Below are 18,150 nucleotides of genomic sequence, written 5' to 3'. Positions count from 1 at the left end.
TTTTCAACAAATATTTACAATACTTGTTCCTGTGTCTCTTATGGGTCGTGATTACTGTATAAGTCATTGGTTGACTTATAACGTCCGATTTTACTAAATTATGTTGTCAACTCTTAGTAGAAGAATTGACTTGAGAATTGAGACAGTGACCGTTACATTTATAACAATTTATAACAATGAAATGTGTAAATGCCATATATATATATAGAATCTAATTAGTTTTTTATTTTCCATGGTCAGTAAAGATCACATTTTGCCTGCATCATTTTAGGTTCTGAAGTTCACAAATCACATTTAATCAAACTTGCAGTTTGGGCAAGATATTTCCATATCCAGTTGGCACAAGCTTTGTTGTTGAGGCAAGTGAATTCTGGAAAACTATCTCTTATAAAATCTATGTTTACAAAATTTACAGGAATTCGCTATTTCTGTTCTTTTCATCATAAATGCATCATAAATGTCTCCTGGTTAGCACTGATCACAATCTTTATTTTGTCCATGCAATTGAATCAAGAAACCTCTTCTAATGCCTCTAAAACCTTGTCAACATTGTGTTGTTTAGCTTTCAACAAAAAGTCAATCCATTTCTCATCTGACACAACAGTAAGGTGGGAATTTCTGGAAAAAATGTAAAATCAACAGTGTGTGAGAAATGAGGAGTTGTGGAGGTTCTTGATTAATGATTTAATCAGCTACAGAAAAGAAATGACACCATAGTCCATATTTAGAAGGAATTAGAAAGCTACAGAATTGCAACTGAGTCGCCAGGAACCTGGTTGTCAGTCTTACCATAATAATATGGTGCAATAGTGATGTAAACAAGCACATCAACCATGTTCTAGTGATATGTGGGTATATATTATTGGGGAACTTTTGCCACAGTGTTTCTTGAGTTTCTCCATAGTTACTTGATTTTCACTATTTTTGGAATTGAGAAAACTTGTACTTACTTTAAAAATAAAAGCATATTGGAAAGACTGGAACCCAAACTATCCACCTGGTAATAGTAAAATTATTTTTAAAAAGTAGGAACATATTAGCAAACAATTTCATAGCTACACTTTAAAATCATCCCCCCCCCCCACCAAACACACACATTCTCACTTAGTCTCATCTGCCGCTAATCTTCATTTTCTTTGGCCCATAATCTCCGCTAAATGTAGTCAATAATTTGCTACTTTATTTCACCAAATAAGCAGATTTACTCTACTGAGTGTACTGCATACCCTGTGTTTAATCACATAAATAAATCCAAGAGAGATAAAGAAAGGGGGTTTAACGTCCACTCGACACAGACTAGGTCATTTCAGGACTAACATAGGGGTCCTTGACCAGTAGGAGGAAACCGGAGAAAACCCACGAGGTTGGACAGGCAATCCTACTCCTTGTCACGTACAACCGGGGATTCGAAAGCAAAATAAATTCAAAGCTTCAAGACAGTGGCCAATAATTTGCACATCTTATGTCACTTAGTGACAGGGGGGTTGGATGGCTGAATGGTTAGTGTGCGCGTGCTGTATCACAAAGTCTGTCATTGAGTCGACTGGCGTGGTTTCGAATCCCCGGTTGTACGTGGCAAGGAGTAGGGTCGCCTGTCCAATCTCGTGGGTTTTCTCGGGGTCCTCCGGTTTCCTCACACTGCTAAAGACCCCTACGCACAAGCGAATTATGTAAATAAAATTATGTTAGTCCCGAAATGACCTAGTTTGTGTCGAGTGGACATTAAATCCCATTTCTCTCTCCTTCTCTCACTAAGTGACATTATAAATGGAAATAATTATTTGCAAATGGAATTAATCAAACTGTGATGCCACTCCTGTTTCACTGACGTAACTATCCACTCATAAAAATAACAGTTTCCAGGGACATACAGAAATACATTCCAGTAAATACAGTAATTAGATTTCTTTCTTTCCTACCTTTGACCTGACTGATGAAGAAACTACAGGAGGATATAAAACAACTGTCATATCATCTATAATCGGACTTAATTTCTTCATAAAATCAGCTAAATCATCTAATTGGGTTATGTTGGTTTCTGAGTTACAGTTTCCATTAATTTTAACTGCTTCTTTTGTTTTTTTAAGTGCTGATTTGACAGTTTTTATTAAACCTAAACTGATGGTTATTAAGTTTTTTTCACCCTCAGACCATGTGTTTTCATTACTTCTTGCATCGGACATATCTAACAATTCATTTAAAACATCATCGTCACCTTCTGTTTCTAAAGCCTGGAAAATTCATTTCACATAAAAAAAAATAAACAACAAATCAGAATTTTTGAAACATTAAGCTTTTTGTAAATGCCATAAAGAAAAGAATGTCTGACTATATAAATAAAGAGAGAGAGATGGGGTTTAACGTCCACTCGATACAAACTAGGTCATTTCGGAACTAACATATGGTTTAATTTTATTTTAAGGGGTCTTTAGCAGTGGGAGGAAACCAGAGGACCCAGAGAAAACCCACAAGTTTGGACAGGCGACCCTACTCGTTGTCAAGTACAACCGGGGATTCGAAACCACGCCAGTTGACTCAATGACAGGCTTTATGATACAGCATGCACGTGCTAACCATTCGGCCATCCACCCCCCCCCCCCCTCGACTATATAAATAAGGATATTTCCAAAAGTTACAGTACTTTGAAGTGTTTAGTCAATGACTATAAAACTTTAATACATGTAATTGTATACTAAATATCTTTATCTTGGGGCATATGTTAAGTTGTCCACTCTACCCCTTGTTACTAACCAAGTTAATTTGTCAATCTTACCCACTGTATTAATTCTACTAATTTATGGTAAGGAACACCTTATTAATATGCAAAATCTACTGTCGTTACAGAATTGTAGACATTCATATACTTTCACTGGTAAGAACACAAGACTCCAAGCCAAAATACTGGCCAATGGATGCAAAGGTTCAACAGTCAGGTTAGGTATATTAACAGTGGTAGGATACTATGAAGTAAACTGTCATGGTTAGGTAATCCTAGTCAAGTATATATAAATCATTTGGTATAAGAAAATAGAGATTATAATGATTTATATATCTACCTGTTCAATTTCTTGAGAAGCATCTTTCACCAGTTCAGTAGTCTCTTGTAAAACAAGTAATGTAGCTTGTTTGTTATCTACAAAATATATTTTCAAAAAAAAACAATGAATCAAATCGGAAATTTTATGCTCAAACTACAATTTGTAGGTTAGCAAAATCAGTCTAATTTTATTGAGCATCAAAGAATGAATGAATGAAATAGAGTTTATTGTCCTAATTTTCTGCACTCAATGAAGTTGGACAAACATGCCATACAGTGTGCTATGAGCGTAATTTTGCCCATACCGCAATTAAATTCCAACTGTCAAAGATTCTTTTACAGTTTTTCATCCCATCTAAACTAACAACTTGGTGCTATCCTTGCCAGGCCCTCTGTCCTGCATCACTGATAACGGTAAATCCTAGGGAACTTTCTTGGGCAAACAACAGGAGTGAACCAGCTCCATACGCGCTGAACCACTGCAGCACCCAGACACTAAGGCAAGGCTAATTATACATGTGAATATAGTGGTATAATTATCAATATTTGGAGATATTTTTGGGGCACCCTACCCATGGTCATATCTGTGACAGGCCTAACATCTGGATAATAAGGCTGCCTGACACTTGAAAGGATGGAAGATAAATGTATATAAATACCTTTAGCTAAGTCATCAAACCTATCTATCTCTTCCCACACCTGGCCTGTTGATTGTAACTGTTCTGCTGACCTAAAATATACAAAAATAATCTATTATACATGAATATAAATTTAGGGCAGATTAATAGTAAAACAGGTTCTGTCTTTGAGTTTGTCTCTTCTAATTCTTTATTTTTGTAGTAAAGGGATGTAACCAGATTCAGACCTATCTTGGAGATCCTAGTATTCCGAATTTTAGGGTCATTCAGATCAGGCTATACTATATACCGGAAAACTACCGGTAAACACCATTTTATACTGAATACCGGAAAAACACACTAAATACCGGATAGGTAACCCAGAGAAGGGCTATACTATAAACCGGAAACTAACCCTAACCCTAATCCTAACCCAGGCACACAGAGGACCAGGCTCCGGGTTACCTATTTAGGGTGCCAGTCTCCGGGTTACCTATTTAGGGTATTTTCCGGTAATTAGTGTGTTTTCCGGTATTTAATGTTTTTCCGGTGTTTTTCATTGTTTTCCAGTATATAGTATTGCCGTTCAGATCATTGTCTATTACATACAATTTTCAAGAAAAAATAGTTCTGTTACTTACCCACAGGCTTTTGTTATACTTTTAACTAAATTCTGAATTCTTTCAATAATTTGTTGAATATTTTTCTGTATTTCCTTTCTGAGAGTCATTCCTACAAATCAACAGACAGTAATAAATGTACTGTGTTATTTCCCATGACACATTTTAGAAAATGAAATAGTGATATAACAGTATATTATGTCAAACTGGTACTTCTTCCGCAAAATGAATTACCGTTAACACCTGAATTAGGGTTGCATGTTTTTATGGAACATTTTCCATCATTTTCAATGCACAAAAGATCAATGGCCTTTCGAAACACAGCCTGTATAGCCGATTTCAGAATTGCATGTCTGTCAAGATTTACATAAATACAACTCATATAATATGTGCTCCAAAGTATGAGATTATGCTAAATATAATTGCTATCATTTATAAAAATTTATAACTTATGTAGTCATAAATCTAAATTTGAATATCTATTTTCTTTTAAGAGTGATATTGCCCTTTTAATATTTTGTTAATCCTACCTTGAGTTTTAGGTAAGGAATAATATGATGAAACTAAAGCCAGAACCGATTTTTCTAGTCCACTTATTAATGCTTCACATTCCTAAAGAAAAAACAAACATTTAAATAATTGATTGAATTCATGAAATTAATTTCTGTCTTTATTTTGATCTGATGTCAGTGTAATTTTCAGTTTGAACTTAGGCAAAACAAACTGAACCTGATTGAACCTGAATCTAGTTTGTATAAATGAGTTCAGTAAATATATATCTGAGTAGATGGATACCTTTTGTGATGGTGGTGGAGGTGTTGAAAAAACCATAGACAACTTGGTTGCTTCCATATGAACAACTTTAAAAACAATGGCTAAAAAAGAATACAAAAACCATGAATAGATAGATAGGTTTGATGACTTACCTAAAGGTATGACTGTTATTGTAGCCAACAAGCAAGTTGACTGACTTCTTAATTAATAAGTAATAATTAACCCGTTGTAATTTAGCCGAAAGTAGATTGATTTATGATACCATAGTGGCCGGTTCATTGTTTTATCAATCGGCTTGATTGAACTTCAAGCGGCTTAAGCTGACAAAAAACAGCCGATTAAGACCCCTGCTTCTAAACTTTAAATGAGCAGAGACAAAATTAAACTTAAATGTGGATCTAACATATACATATACCGGTAGTTATATAAAAAGGCTACCCTGGCAAGTACTATATTTTTGTGAAAAGGGAACTGACACAGTAGTTTCTTATGGCTTATTGAGAAAAGGGATTATAGGAGTATATATGGATTTACCGTAAGGCAGGGATCACCATTTTGTTAAATACAGTAAAGAGTCTTGTGGATCTACCACATATTAACAGTCACCAACTTATATCTTAATCTTGTGAAGTAGGCCTACTTTTAATCATAAAACACGTTTGTTTAATATAGGTAGCTCTTTTGGAGTGATTTTAATCAAAAAAACAATTCTTGCAGTAATATTCTCACCAACATTTTCCCAGTATTCTGATTCATTGAAAACATGTTTTTCATCTCTCTTACACTCTCCATCTGCAATGTAAAAAATAAAATTTGAAAGAAATTATTGGCATGATCAAGCACAAGTAGTAGAAGCCTGAGTAGATATAGGAATGTAGCTGATGACTATTAAAACTATTTCCATAAAGTTGATTTACTCTTTAGAAAATTATGTACACATAAATAACAATTATCTGTTATTGGAATAAAGAAAAATGCTTTTATTCAAAAGATGCCAGTGTGATCTATTAGCTATAACTGGTAGATTGGAATGGAAACGAGTAGGGGTACAGTACCATTTCTAGAGACAGTCAATGACTACGGAGAAAAGCATATGTTAATTAACAAGTAACAACATTCTTTTTTCTAAATTAAACATGCTTGATTGACTAGTCAAGTATGGCTCAAAAATAGTGTCTGCAATAGGGTGCATTCCTTGAGTTAGACCTGATAAAAAATTGATGTCATTTGATTCTCAAGGCAGTGGATAACATTGAATCTACCTTGGTGTCTGCACAGTTGCTAACATGTAATCAAAAGTACAATAGAGTAAAATTCACATTATCAATGACAATATTATATAATAGGCTATTCAGTAGTTCAGCTCTGAACATATTTCTCATTATACACTCGCCCTGTACGTTCAAGAACTGTCCCATTGAATCCTTGTCGGTCTTATTTTCTTACTAAAATGTTTATTTACATTGTTCAGGCGTTCACAGAGACTGACACCCGACCGTTTAGCAATAAAAGGTTGCCCAGTAAAATAATTGACTGGGGGGGGGGGGGTCTTTTTCGACAAGGATTCAGTAACTGAGCAAGGCGGTTCCTGAACGTACCGGGCGAGCGTCATTGACAGTTGTTTCTACTGAGAATTTTCTAAATGTGAGTTTGACATTTTAATTGAACTTAATAAATCATCGTTAGAAATATAAATTCTATTAAAATACCGCGTATTTGCTCCAATACAAGCTGTAAATTGTCTTTAAAATTGCACAAGACATTCACATGGTCTCCACAGGCAGCCATATTTGTTTACTTTCTGAAGTGAACGCAAAATTCCTTCCAAAGAAAATGTTTTAAATGGAATGGATAAAAAATAATGTTTAAAAAAGTTATGTTTTGTAATTTTTATTATTTATTATAATTAGTATAATATATAGTAAGTTTTACAGTTTTACTAGTTTCGAAAATTTTTGACGTAATATATATTTCAAAGGCTAAAAACTTCGATTTCGTTACCTCACATCTAAGTTGGTATTCTAGAATTTTTATATTACCATACTGCAAACAATCATCAAACAACATGGACGACGAATTGGAAGCTATTAAAGCACGCCGCATGGCAGAATTACAGCAACAGTATGGGGTAAATCTATAGATATTAATTTAGTTTTACATGTGTTTATTCATAAATTGAATCTGCTGTTGAATTTATGTTCCACATTTTTGAGTTGTTGACTCTGCACGAGTCGGTCAGTGCATCACACTCACAATGATTGAATGAATAATGAATGAATGATTGAATGAATATTTTATTTAGGCCTAGCCTAGTTACTTTAGTAAAGTAACTAGGCCTAGCCATGCAAATTTAAACCAGGCACGAGAGCAACGAATTTAACATGTTAGAAAAGTACACCAGTCCATGTTTACCATGTGGTGATAGGTTAGGTTTGTTTAGTTACGAATACGATTTGGTCTTATTAGTTTTACATTCAATTTTCAAATTCATTTTGTTGTGATGCAGGACGGGAGGGGCTGACAAGGACAGCTTTCTAGTTGTTCAGATGGGTCGATAACCGAGGTCCTGTGTACACATTGGCATGCACGTAAAAGATCCCTTGGCAGTTGGAATTCGATATAAGAGCAGGCCGTAGTGCCGCTGCCCGGGCAAAATTTCTCTCATAGCACACTGTATGGCGTAGGCGCGTCTTCATTAGCCCAGTATAGGAGCAGAACAGTAGGACGTTATAAACCGCAATTCATTTCATTTCATTTATGATTAATCATAAAAATGCCTGTGTAACGTCTTTAAAATAAGATAATGGCTATATTTCCAGCCCACAGTGTAGCCACACAAATTATAACTGCAAAACTTATCGGTTATAGTTAATCAAGCACTGTTTTTCGCAGACTTTCAACATTTCATTCATACCAGTTGCGATGTACATGTTTGCATATGCACTGCTGTTATTTAGAGAACTATATAGTATCCACACTCATTTGGAGACATACAAGGTCGAGAGATGAGGTACCTAATCTACAAGCACATCATAACACATCCGTATAGCAACTGCAGTAATTCAGCACAAGGTAGTTTGTGCAGTCATGTTCTTACCAGTCACAGTTAAACCCCATTATTTTGACAATTATTTGTCAAAGTTCTTGGTTGAATTTGATTACTGGTAACACAATGCATAAATATTGGCATATAATGGACAAAAGTATAGTATGGCTTAATTATGATGAGTCACTATGTTTTGACGTGGTGTACTTCAAGATGAGCAATATTGCAAATGTAAGACAATATAGATTTGACATTGGAAATTGCTGTTGGTTGTCTCTGTTGCATTCAAGCTTTCTTTTGTTTTTGCCCTATTTGCTCTACTTCATTAACATGAAGGTGACAATTAGACATACGACAATCATGCACCAATGTAATGGTTTGGAATTGTGCCATGTGTTCATTGTTCACGTATAAAGTATTTTAAGCTCATTCAACCATTATTTTTTTTCAGGCTGGTGGTGGAGGTCCATCGGCTGAAGAGCAGCAAGAAAGACAGAGACAACAGACCGATATGAAAAACAGCATCCTAAGTCAAGTTTTAGATCAATCGGCTCGTACTAGATGTAAACTGAATTTCTTTTTTCAAATATCAAATATATGTCTTAGATTGGCACTATTCTGTGGAAAACCAAAACCCTACAGTATGATCATGATTTAGATTCCATTGAAATGCATTATAAATTTATACTTTTATATCTAAAATTCAATGCATTTCTCATCATAAAATACATTTTTAACCACCGTGGGTCATTGTTGCTTAGAATGAAACTTTCAGCCTAGTTATCATTGCTTTTGATATGTTGATTTTTTTTTGTGGGCTGAAATTTGGAAAAAAAATGATCTGGAGATCAAGACAGTATCAACATATAGTAAGCCATAAATGAAAAAAAAATTATTAAAAGAAACTTGAATCATATAAAGATTGTCCCAGTACTAATTCAAATAACATATGAGACAAACTCAATTCACTGCTTCATTTTAGCCTACATTTGTATGTCAAGAGGAAGGTGTGGTAGCTCAGTAGTAAGACGCTGGCTCATTAGCCTGGAGGTCTCGCGCTTGCTCCCGTTGTTGGCCGAGAAAGTTCCTCTGGATTATCCAATGTTGTTTCCCCCGTGTCAGTTTGTCACTGCTGCAGGCCTGGAGGCCGGACAAGGACATTTGTCTCTAATTGTTAGGATCGGTCGAAAAACCGAGGTTCCGTGTACACATTGGTGTGCACATAAAAGAACCATTGATGGTTGGAATTTCATATAAGAGTAGGCTGTAGTGCCACTGTCTGGGCAAAAATTTCCCTCATAGCACACTGCATAGCATGCCCGTCTTCATCAGCCCAGTCAGTGCTGAAAAGTAGGATGTATCATCTAGTTTGAAAAACTATACATTACAAGAAACAAATATTCTATTTGTGTTATTCTCCAAACACAGTATTTTAAATGTATCAAGGAAGTATTGACAATTATTTTCTTTTTTTAGTAAATACAATAGCTGTAGCAAAACCTGAAAAAGCTAAAATGGTAGAAAGTATGTTAGTTCAAATGGCTAGAACAGGCCAAATTCAAAATAAGGTAAATGTCGTAATTATTCAAATATTCTTTACTGCCATACAGGTGGATAATAAGCTCATTTTTAGTCTGTCCTTTTGAATATTTATTATGGAGTAATGTTTTACTTTTGTAGTCCAAGATACCACAATTTAATAGATACTACAATTCTCTCTGTACAAAGCTACAACAGACACTATGGACAGTCAGTGTGCTATTAATGTCCATGAACTAAGACTCTGGAGCAACCTACCGAAAGTCTTCAAGCAAAGTGTATCATTTAATTCCTGCAAATCTAACCTAAAGACATTTCTGTTTTTAAAAAAAACTGTATTAAGTCTATATTGTAAAGCACTTAGATATAACTCCATAATGATCACGATAAATGCACTAGCTCTCACCAATCTCCCTTCCACATGCGAGCAGTATACATGTATGTATAAGCATACATGAGTGTTCTACTAAAAAATATTACTTTTATATTAAATATTAATAAAAAAAAAATTTATTTTTAGTTAGGTGAAGATCAGTTAATAGGACTTTTAGCCCGTGTTAGTGAACAAACACAGAATAAAACCACTGTTAAGGTAAATATACATCATCTGCGTGTATTAATACAAAGCAAGGCTTCCACTTGAAAAGTTTCATTGTCCGTCATTTTTGATAACGCACGCAAAAAAATCTGCAAATTAAATTCATATTTCATGAGGTTTTTTTATTTATTGTAGGGTTTCATGAATTCATGTGTCTATACCGTTTTGTCAGCATGGTGTAAGAAATAAGTAGAGCTTACAATAATTATTTATAAATGAAATATTCCCTTTTGGCTATTTAAATAGCTTATATTATCGAAATTTTTTTCTTGGTGAAAGACAGATAAAGAGCTTGATTGGCCGAAGAAAAATCAGTCCAGTAGCTCACACATATTACCACATGCTCTATAGAAAACACACTGACCATGATCATATGTGTTCGAAATGAAGATAAATGTATAATTATCCACTGCATGTTTCTCACATTTATCGGTTTTAGACCATCTCTTACGGTATTACGGACTGCAGAATTGTGACATAAATTCAAATATTGAATAACTAATTCGAATGACAGACTAACTTCACAGTTAGCAAAACTAGCACCCCCTAGAATGGTTGGTCGTGCATAATAAGAGTAAACATATACATGACATGTGGATTATCAATATTTCTATAAAATAGCACTGGAATACATAATTTTCTTAATTTTTCGGTGAACAGATTTACTAATCTCCAGCTTGTATTTTTACAATTCCTACAAGACAATAATGCTGATGTATACGTTTTCTAATGCATTTTTCTCCCGATAAATTGTTGAGGATTTAAACGTTTTCTATGCTGTTTTTATTTAATACAACAGTTGGTTTGATTCGAAAAGCAATACTTCATATCTGATCACCTTTTTTTCGATGATCAGAATAATCATGTTTACACTGTCTGTGACTGTAAGTGAGGTATAGCAACTTTGTTGTAGAAAATTCTTATGACATGTCGGCAATACATGGGTGCTCGAATAGAGAATGACTAACAATGGACCACTTCTCGTCATTGATAGGATTCCCACCTACCAAGTAACTTTTATTGTTCTACTACCAGACAGTCATCATTAATTACAAACATAACATCCAGTATAATCCTCTGTTGACAGCTATGTGTACAACTCTATAACATCAATCACGAGATTGTGTGGCTTCTATATGTGTGCAATATTCTGTCCTGTATGTAGAATTTTATAGTTACATGGCAAATGTCGATCGTAGCCATGTTTGAAAATTGGGTTTTGAAAAATATGCTTTTTTTCCGTTGTGCAAAGTGGTCATATCTAGTTTCGGTCATTTTCCATAGGCCTCAGTCATGACTGGTGTATATAGCTGACATGGAACCCATGATACAAAGACAAGCAGTAATGTAGACAAGAAACACAATAATGTTCAATCAGCGGATTAGCTGAACTTAAAGGAGCTAAATCGTTAATATTTGGGACCTAAAAATTGACACAAATGGGTCACAATGCATATAATAATGTAATGTGAATGTATATAAACTGATTTACATTCAACCGTTTCTGTTTTTACTGTAATTTCTAATCAGTTATGTTCGGCGAAATACGCCAGAAGTCTCAATTAATAGCAGTATTTAGCGTCTGGTTATTCCAGTCTACACCGATGATATTTATTGTGCATGCTCTCCAGATAAGAATATAGCGTCACCATTTGACATGACTTGTGGAATATGTCTAGCCCTGTTCTTTGAGTCCCCTGTTCCAAAAGGCGCTGAAACGCATTATGGTACATGATTCGTGTACCAATGGTAAAATGTTTATTTTGTCTTGAATATTGGATATCATAACCCCATCTTTTCCCTGTAAGATCACAAAGCCAATGTTGATTTGAATTGACAAATTATTCGCGTTTTCAATGTTGAAGATTTTTGATGATATTGAGTTAGAGACTTTAATTTCCCTCTTCCTTTAGCACTAAATTCTTGAGGGGACTGGGTATTGTGTATATTTACTTCTGATAAATAATAAATAAAACAATTTTTTCAATTGGTGATAGTTACTCCGTTACAGTTATATTTTGTAAAAGTCGTCGTGAATGTTTCCACACTTGACAAAGCTATTATTTTTAATTCGTGATAGTTACTCTGATGATATTATATTTTGTGTTGTTCATATCAAGAGATCGTGTTAAATTGTTAATGATATTTGTTCTCATATAATAATAACACTTTTAAATTTTTCAGGTGTTTTTTTTTATTAAATCCTGAAATGTAAAAATTGACATAAATGATCGAGACAACTGAAAATATTTTCACATTTGATTATACAGAAATTATACAAACATTTCTACCCCCTGCATATTTTGTATGTGTTAAGACACATCCCCAATAAGTAGAGGATTAAGACACTTTAGAGAGGTCTATGCAAGATTCTGTCATGTTGTAATATTGTTAAAGGGGCATTATGGAAGATTTAATAAAGAGCTCATATAATATTTAAAAACTATATATTGTAAAGGAAATATGCTGAAAATTTCAGTAAAATTGCTCCACTCTGAACCGAGATATTAGCATTTGAATTTTAGGCATAGCCTCGATCATCATTACTAATGTTGGTACGATAAAAAACATAGTCTTGAATCTCGGTTATCGGCTTCAAATCCAGTGAAAATCCAACACATAAGATGGCATTGAATGTTCATTTAGGCCTTTTCATGTGAATAAATGTCTAATTAATAGTTTATATAACATTTCAGGCTCAAAGAAAGACCTACAATAGGCAGATTTAGCTCTTGCATAATATATGTTTTAACTGGTTTTATAAATTTATGGTGAATTATTTTAGTTAATTGTGTTTGTATTTTCAGTTTGACAGAAGAAGAATGCGCCTGGATGACTCAGATGAGGATTAAATTGAAGTTTTAAATTATGAAAAAAAAAAATGTTGAAAAAGAACAGTGAAATGAAAAAGATCAAAATGGGAGGATAAAGAACTGTTTTTGCTTATATTAAGTACCAAAGCCAGTTCAATTTGAATGTATGATTTGCTTTTTTTAAAGATATGTACAATTGATTCATTAATACACATCCAATATAGAGAATTTATTATCCCAACAAACCTTGAAGACTTCATCATACATTGTTTACTTTAATATTCTCATCGAAAAAGTTTGTCAGTTGGACTACCATATTTACCAAGACAAGTGGTGTATTGTGCATGATTTTGTGATTCAAGGTGTATCATATTTGCCTTATGCTAAGCAAATACATGCTGGATATAGTCAGCTAAAATATTATTTGTTTTGTGTTAACCCTTTTTATGAAAATTATATACAAACTTTGTGGTATCTGTCAAGAAGTGAAATTCAAAAACCGTCAGTATAACTAAGATACCTTTCTTTGTCATGCCAAGAGTGACAATATAATGGAGATATCTATACCGTTGGTATTGCGTAATTTACTCATACATCGATATGTATGAATAGAAGTATGTAAATCTGTGTTACCCTTTTAAGTATTCACCAAAAACAACAACCATTTTAGAAGATTAATTACATGATATTTGGTTAAAATGAATATACTCCATGTCCATTGTAATCATTCTTTGGTCTTTATATAATAAAAAATTCTTTTATTAAACTGTCAGAACACCCTCAAAGTCCCCATAAGCACAGAGCAACACATGTGTTAGTTTCCCTGTAAAAGATTAATAGAACAACATAAAGATTAATTTTAATGACAGGTCTGCTATGTTTGAGGTTTGGAGGTGCATGTATCTTAAGCAAAATGAAATAGGAAAGGTCTACCATTGATATTCCTGTGTTAGGATACAAGGGTCATTGATGGGTTAGGTTGCATCTGTGGTGAGAATCTGAAATCACTCTTAAATAATTATGGAAAAATGTGGGTAAAAATGTTTCAATATTTAATTTAGCTATATACCGGTACATTTATAACCTTCCATTAAAATCCTGATATTCTGTATTTATATATGTATAAAATATCTCTCAATAAAATGTTTTTATTTAGCGTAATATTCTTTTCAATTGATATTAAAATTTGTTGAGTGTAATTGTTGTGCTGTTGCCTTAACAATACTGTTCGGATTAATCATATTGGAGTTGCCCCCCTTGGCTCATATGGTGAAATCTCTTTTATAAAAAAAAATTCCAACACAATTTTAGTATTTTAATTTTGTGTACAGGCAAAAATGCCACTCTCATCCTCAATTGCATTATTAATGGAAAACACAGAAATGTATTATTGCATCAAAGAAATGAAAGCAGAAGGACTGGAGGTCTGAACAAAATTTTTGATCAACTTTAAGAGCACACAAAATGAATGAACAGAAAAGCATAGAAACATTTTCCTGAGAAACATATAATAATAATAATGAATTTGTATAACGCCTCTCATCTAGAACTGTTCTACTTGATGGCGCTGAGCTGCACTGTCACATTTGGTATTCACAGTTAAATAAGTAAGTCTTCAAGGATAATTTAAAGGACTCTAATGTTCTGGCTTCCTTTAATGTTGCTGGGAGTTTATTCCATTGGATGGGTGCTGCCACTGAAAATGCCCTATCACCACATGACACTTTTCAAAGTTTTTGGAACAATAAGGTCGTGTTTTGATGTTGATCGAGTTGTCTTTCTCCACTTTTGATTTGTATAAGATCTTATATTGAATATGTCTGTTTATGGGGAGCTGGTGGAGGGATTTGAGCACAGGTGTAATGTGGTTGCGTGGTCTTGTTTTGGTGATCAGACATGCAGCAGTGTTTTGTATCATTTGTAGTGAGCGAGGAGAAGAAGCTGGAAGTCCGTAAAGTAATGAATTATAATAGTCCAATCTAGATGTGATTAAAGAGTTCACTAACAGTTTAGTTGAATCTGTATTTGAATCTGTGGAAGTTACATGCCTTTGATACCGCTGCAACTTGTTTGGACATATCCATCCATGGTAGTGTTAAACATAACACCCAAAGGGCTTTTGTGATCAATTCCAACATGAATGGGGTGACTATCTATGAAACATATGATTTTGAGCAGATAAGCATTCTACAGTTTTCTGTAGATTTTAACCATTTTAAGAAATACCTGGTACTTTAGTTTCCTACAAAATAATATAGGAACAATGTTCTATACTACAGATTTCATAATTTGGAGATCTTCTAATATCATAGTTTACTATAGAATTTAGTGATGCACTTCTATATGTGTCGATTCTGTAAAAATGAAATAGTTTCCAGCAGAACTTTTCTGGATGCTGTGGTCAGGATGTTCTACATGTATACTGGTTTTCCTTAATTTATTGTGATACCAAATGACAAACTATAAATTAATAAGCTTACCAGGAATAAAAAATGAAGTCTTAAAATAATGTTTTTTCAATGTTCTATGTTATATATAATATGAATGAAATAGTGATACATGTTGTCATTCTAAGAAATCCACAACCTCACACTCCAATAAATTCCAGTAAATCTATAGCAGATTCTGTACTCAAATTATATAATTTGTTGAAGATATAATTAATTAACAGCCAATTTACTCTTTAGAAATTTGTTTGGTCATTGGCAGAATTTTAAATCCTTAAATTCAGTGTTTAACAACTAAAACTGAAGCGAGTGGTAGACAACTGTGCATTCTTTTCACAGTACTTGATTAAAGACAAAAAAATAAGTATATTTTATTACTTTCTCTACAATAATATTAAATTAGATAGATTTATGTAATTTTGTTATTGAAATGGGCATTATGTAAGATTAAGATCAAGATCTAGCTTTTCTAATTAAGTGAGAGTGAGGACACTTTGTGTATAGTTTTATCTCATCAATAACTTGACTAAGTTCGATAATGAGCATTTTCTGCTCTGGGTAAGCAGAGCGATAAGCAATTAGATTGGTCGATATTTTGGAACACAATAACTCTCCTTCTAATTGCGGTAGAATGTTCAAACTTGGTGTAGGCGTTCATTAGGTGAATGCCTTGATGGAGTTTGATGATAAACATTGTCTGCTTATGGTAAGCAGAGATAAGCAATCTGATTGGTTGATGCTTTGGGGCACGATAACTTTAGTTTTAATTAAGTGAGAGTGATGAAACTCCGAGTATAGATTCATTATATTGTTACCTTGACTAAGTTCGATGATGAGAATTTTCTGCTTAGGGATAAGGAGAGATAAGCAATTTGATTGGTCAAGACTTTGGAACATATTATAACAACTGCATTTGATTGAGGTAGAATGTTTAAACTTGATGTAGATGTTCATTAGGTGAATGTCTTGACTGAGTTCAGTGATTAACATTTCGAGCTAAAGCCTCACTGTTGGCTTGTTGAGATATAACATTTAAGGCCCAAAGAAAGACCTGCAATAGGCAGATTTAGCTCTTATACATAATGCCTGTTTAAATAACTTCATTTCACTATAGTCTTTTCCCTATATATATGTCATCTATACCAAAACTTGTCATAGTTCCAACTGGTGAATCATCAACAGAAATTAAATTAATCTACAGAGAGAAAAATAAGCTTATAAATTTAGAGAAACATGGGCCAAATTTATATTTTTTCCCAAATAATTAATAAAAAACCTATAGAATTCTATACGGTACCGGTAGTAACCCATTCCTACAGAAAACTGTATTTGACCCAATTCCTATACAACAGTAGGAAAAACTATATATTGGATATGCCCTACGGGCCCCCAAAATTCTGTAGCAAAGCCTACTACTATAGAATTTCATCCTATACTATAAGAATAGAAAATGGGACACAGTCCTCTCCAAAAATCTCTAGAACTTTCTATATAGAATTCTAAAAGAAAACTACACTTGTATTCTATACTAAATACTAGGCCTATAGGACTTTCTAATTAAATTGACAAAAAATATTATTTTTAAGGAAACCATATACTTTTATAGTCGGCAAAATAACGTGCCGAAATTCCATGTGTCGCATTTGGTTTCAGAATATTATTGGGGTGAAATGGAGTTAAACGGGTCTGTAACTTTTTTGTAATCAAAACTTGCCACCAAAAAAACATCCACTTTGGCTGGGGTCAAGACGGAAGTTACAAGTTGGCTAGCCTTCTAAAGTAAAGACTACTGTGTCTGTAGTGACCATTTCTAAAAATAAAACTACGAACAGAAGAATGACCGTGATGTGAAAAAAAAAGGTTAAAAAATCATCAGATAGTATAATATGGTGAATGAAAGGTGTCTTTATTAGACAAAAGACGCGATCAAATATACCGCGCTCTGTTCTGTGAGTCTCAAAATTCCTGAATCCTGAAAGGAAGAATAACTCCCTGCCTCGCTTTGGTTGGTCAAAAAGATGGCGACAGTCTCGAGATGGGAAGAGATACTTTGGCGATTTTGACGCTGTTTCTCAAGTTTAGGCAACTTGCAATAGCTTTTTAACGACCCAGTCATGTAACCAAAGTATTGATTAGAAGTACATGTAAGTACTGAGTAATTATTTTCTATATTCCTTGTATAATGTTCTATACTTACCTTGTTTAGTTACCGATAAACACACTCTTGTCGTTCGACTCGCAGCACTGACTCCGCTGTGTCAGACTCGGGGAGACAACAGTTTATAAATCCGTTTCTTTTAATTTTAAGACTACAGTTTTTGTATTTTTTTAATGTAGTACTAGTAGTACTCATTTCCTTTTCAGTTTAACTGCTGTGAATTAAAACGCTTTTTTTAAAAATAATTATTAGATCCTGTCTAATTTTGTAAATAATCAGGCTACCTTTATTCCTAAATAAACTTCACTCAATCACTGCTTGTTTTAATATTTATCCGATTGAAACTCTGACTCTTCTCTCTCGAAGCGATGGAGGTAATCTATCTGTGAGCTGTGACTACATGAATACAAAAGGCAATTTTTTCATCATTCTCACATATGCCCTTGATGAAGTTGAATTATAGCTTATATCGATGCATTATTATTACAATACTTAGTCCCG

The 18,150-nt window shown here is 33.7% G+C and overlaps 3 protein-coding genes across 5 annotated transcripts in view; 2 read left to right on the top strand and 1 right to left on the bottom strand.

The window, feature by feature from the left end:
- Positions 1-449: 449 nt before the first annotated feature.
- Positions 450-17,859, bottom strand: LOC126816650 (cyclin-D1-binding protein 1 homolog). Of its 2 annotated transcripts, none has more exons than XM_050543358.2 (10): positions 17,689-17,859; positions 5,778-5,840; positions 5,070-5,149; positions 4,805-4,886; positions 4,296-4,386; positions 3,697-3,767; positions 3,057-3,133; positions 1,920-2,231; positions 951-997; positions 450-618 (listed from the first exon to the last, which is right to left on the bottom strand). In XM_050543358.2, the coding sequence occupies exons 3-10, from the start codon at positions 5,124-5,126 to the stop codon at positions 510-512; spliced, it is 846 nt and encodes a 281-aa protein (XP_050399315.1). In that variant the 5' UTR covers positions 5,127-5,149; positions 5,778-5,840; positions 17,689-17,859; the 3' UTR covers positions 450-509. The 2 variants fall into 2 exon arrangements, with proteins under 2 accessions (XP_050399315.1, XP_050399314.1); XM_050543357.1 differs by lacking the exon at positions 17,689-17,859 and adding an exon at positions 6,758-6,855.
- On the top strand, positions 7,050-14,200 carry LOC126816651 (programmed cell death protein 5). The gene is made up of 5 exons (XM_050543359.1): positions 7,050-7,176; positions 8,546-8,657; positions 9,571-9,662; positions 10,154-10,225; positions 13,039-14,200. Exons 1-5 carry the CDS (start codon positions 7,114-7,116, stop codon positions 13,081-13,083), a joined length of 384 nt encoding a protein of 127 aa, XP_050399316.1. The 5' UTR covers positions 7,050-7,113; the 3' UTR covers positions 13,084-14,200.
- LOC126816648 (alpha-1,6-mannosyl-glycoprotein 2-beta-N-acetylglucosaminyltransferase) overlaps positions 17,436-18,150 on the top strand; it is a 59,623-nt gene continuing 58,908 nt past the window's right edge. For both annotated transcript variants that reach the window (XM_050543351.2, XM_050543353.2), the window contains exon 1: positions 17,436-17,635. The gene's annotated coding sequence lies outside the window, so the exon portion shown is untranslated. The remainder of the gene's footprint in view (positions 17,636-18,150) is intronic.

The sequence above is a fragment of the Patella vulgata genome, chromosome 3 (genome assembly GCF_932274485.2).
Source record: "Patella vulgata chromosome 3, xgPatVulg1.2, whole genome shotgun sequence".
Classification (NCBI taxonomy): Eukaryota; Metazoa; Mollusca; class Gastropoda; family Patellidae; genus Patella; species Patella vulgata.
The sequence above is the reverse complement of the archived record's forward strand: the minus strand, read 5'-3'. Positions and strand labels throughout refer to the sequence as shown.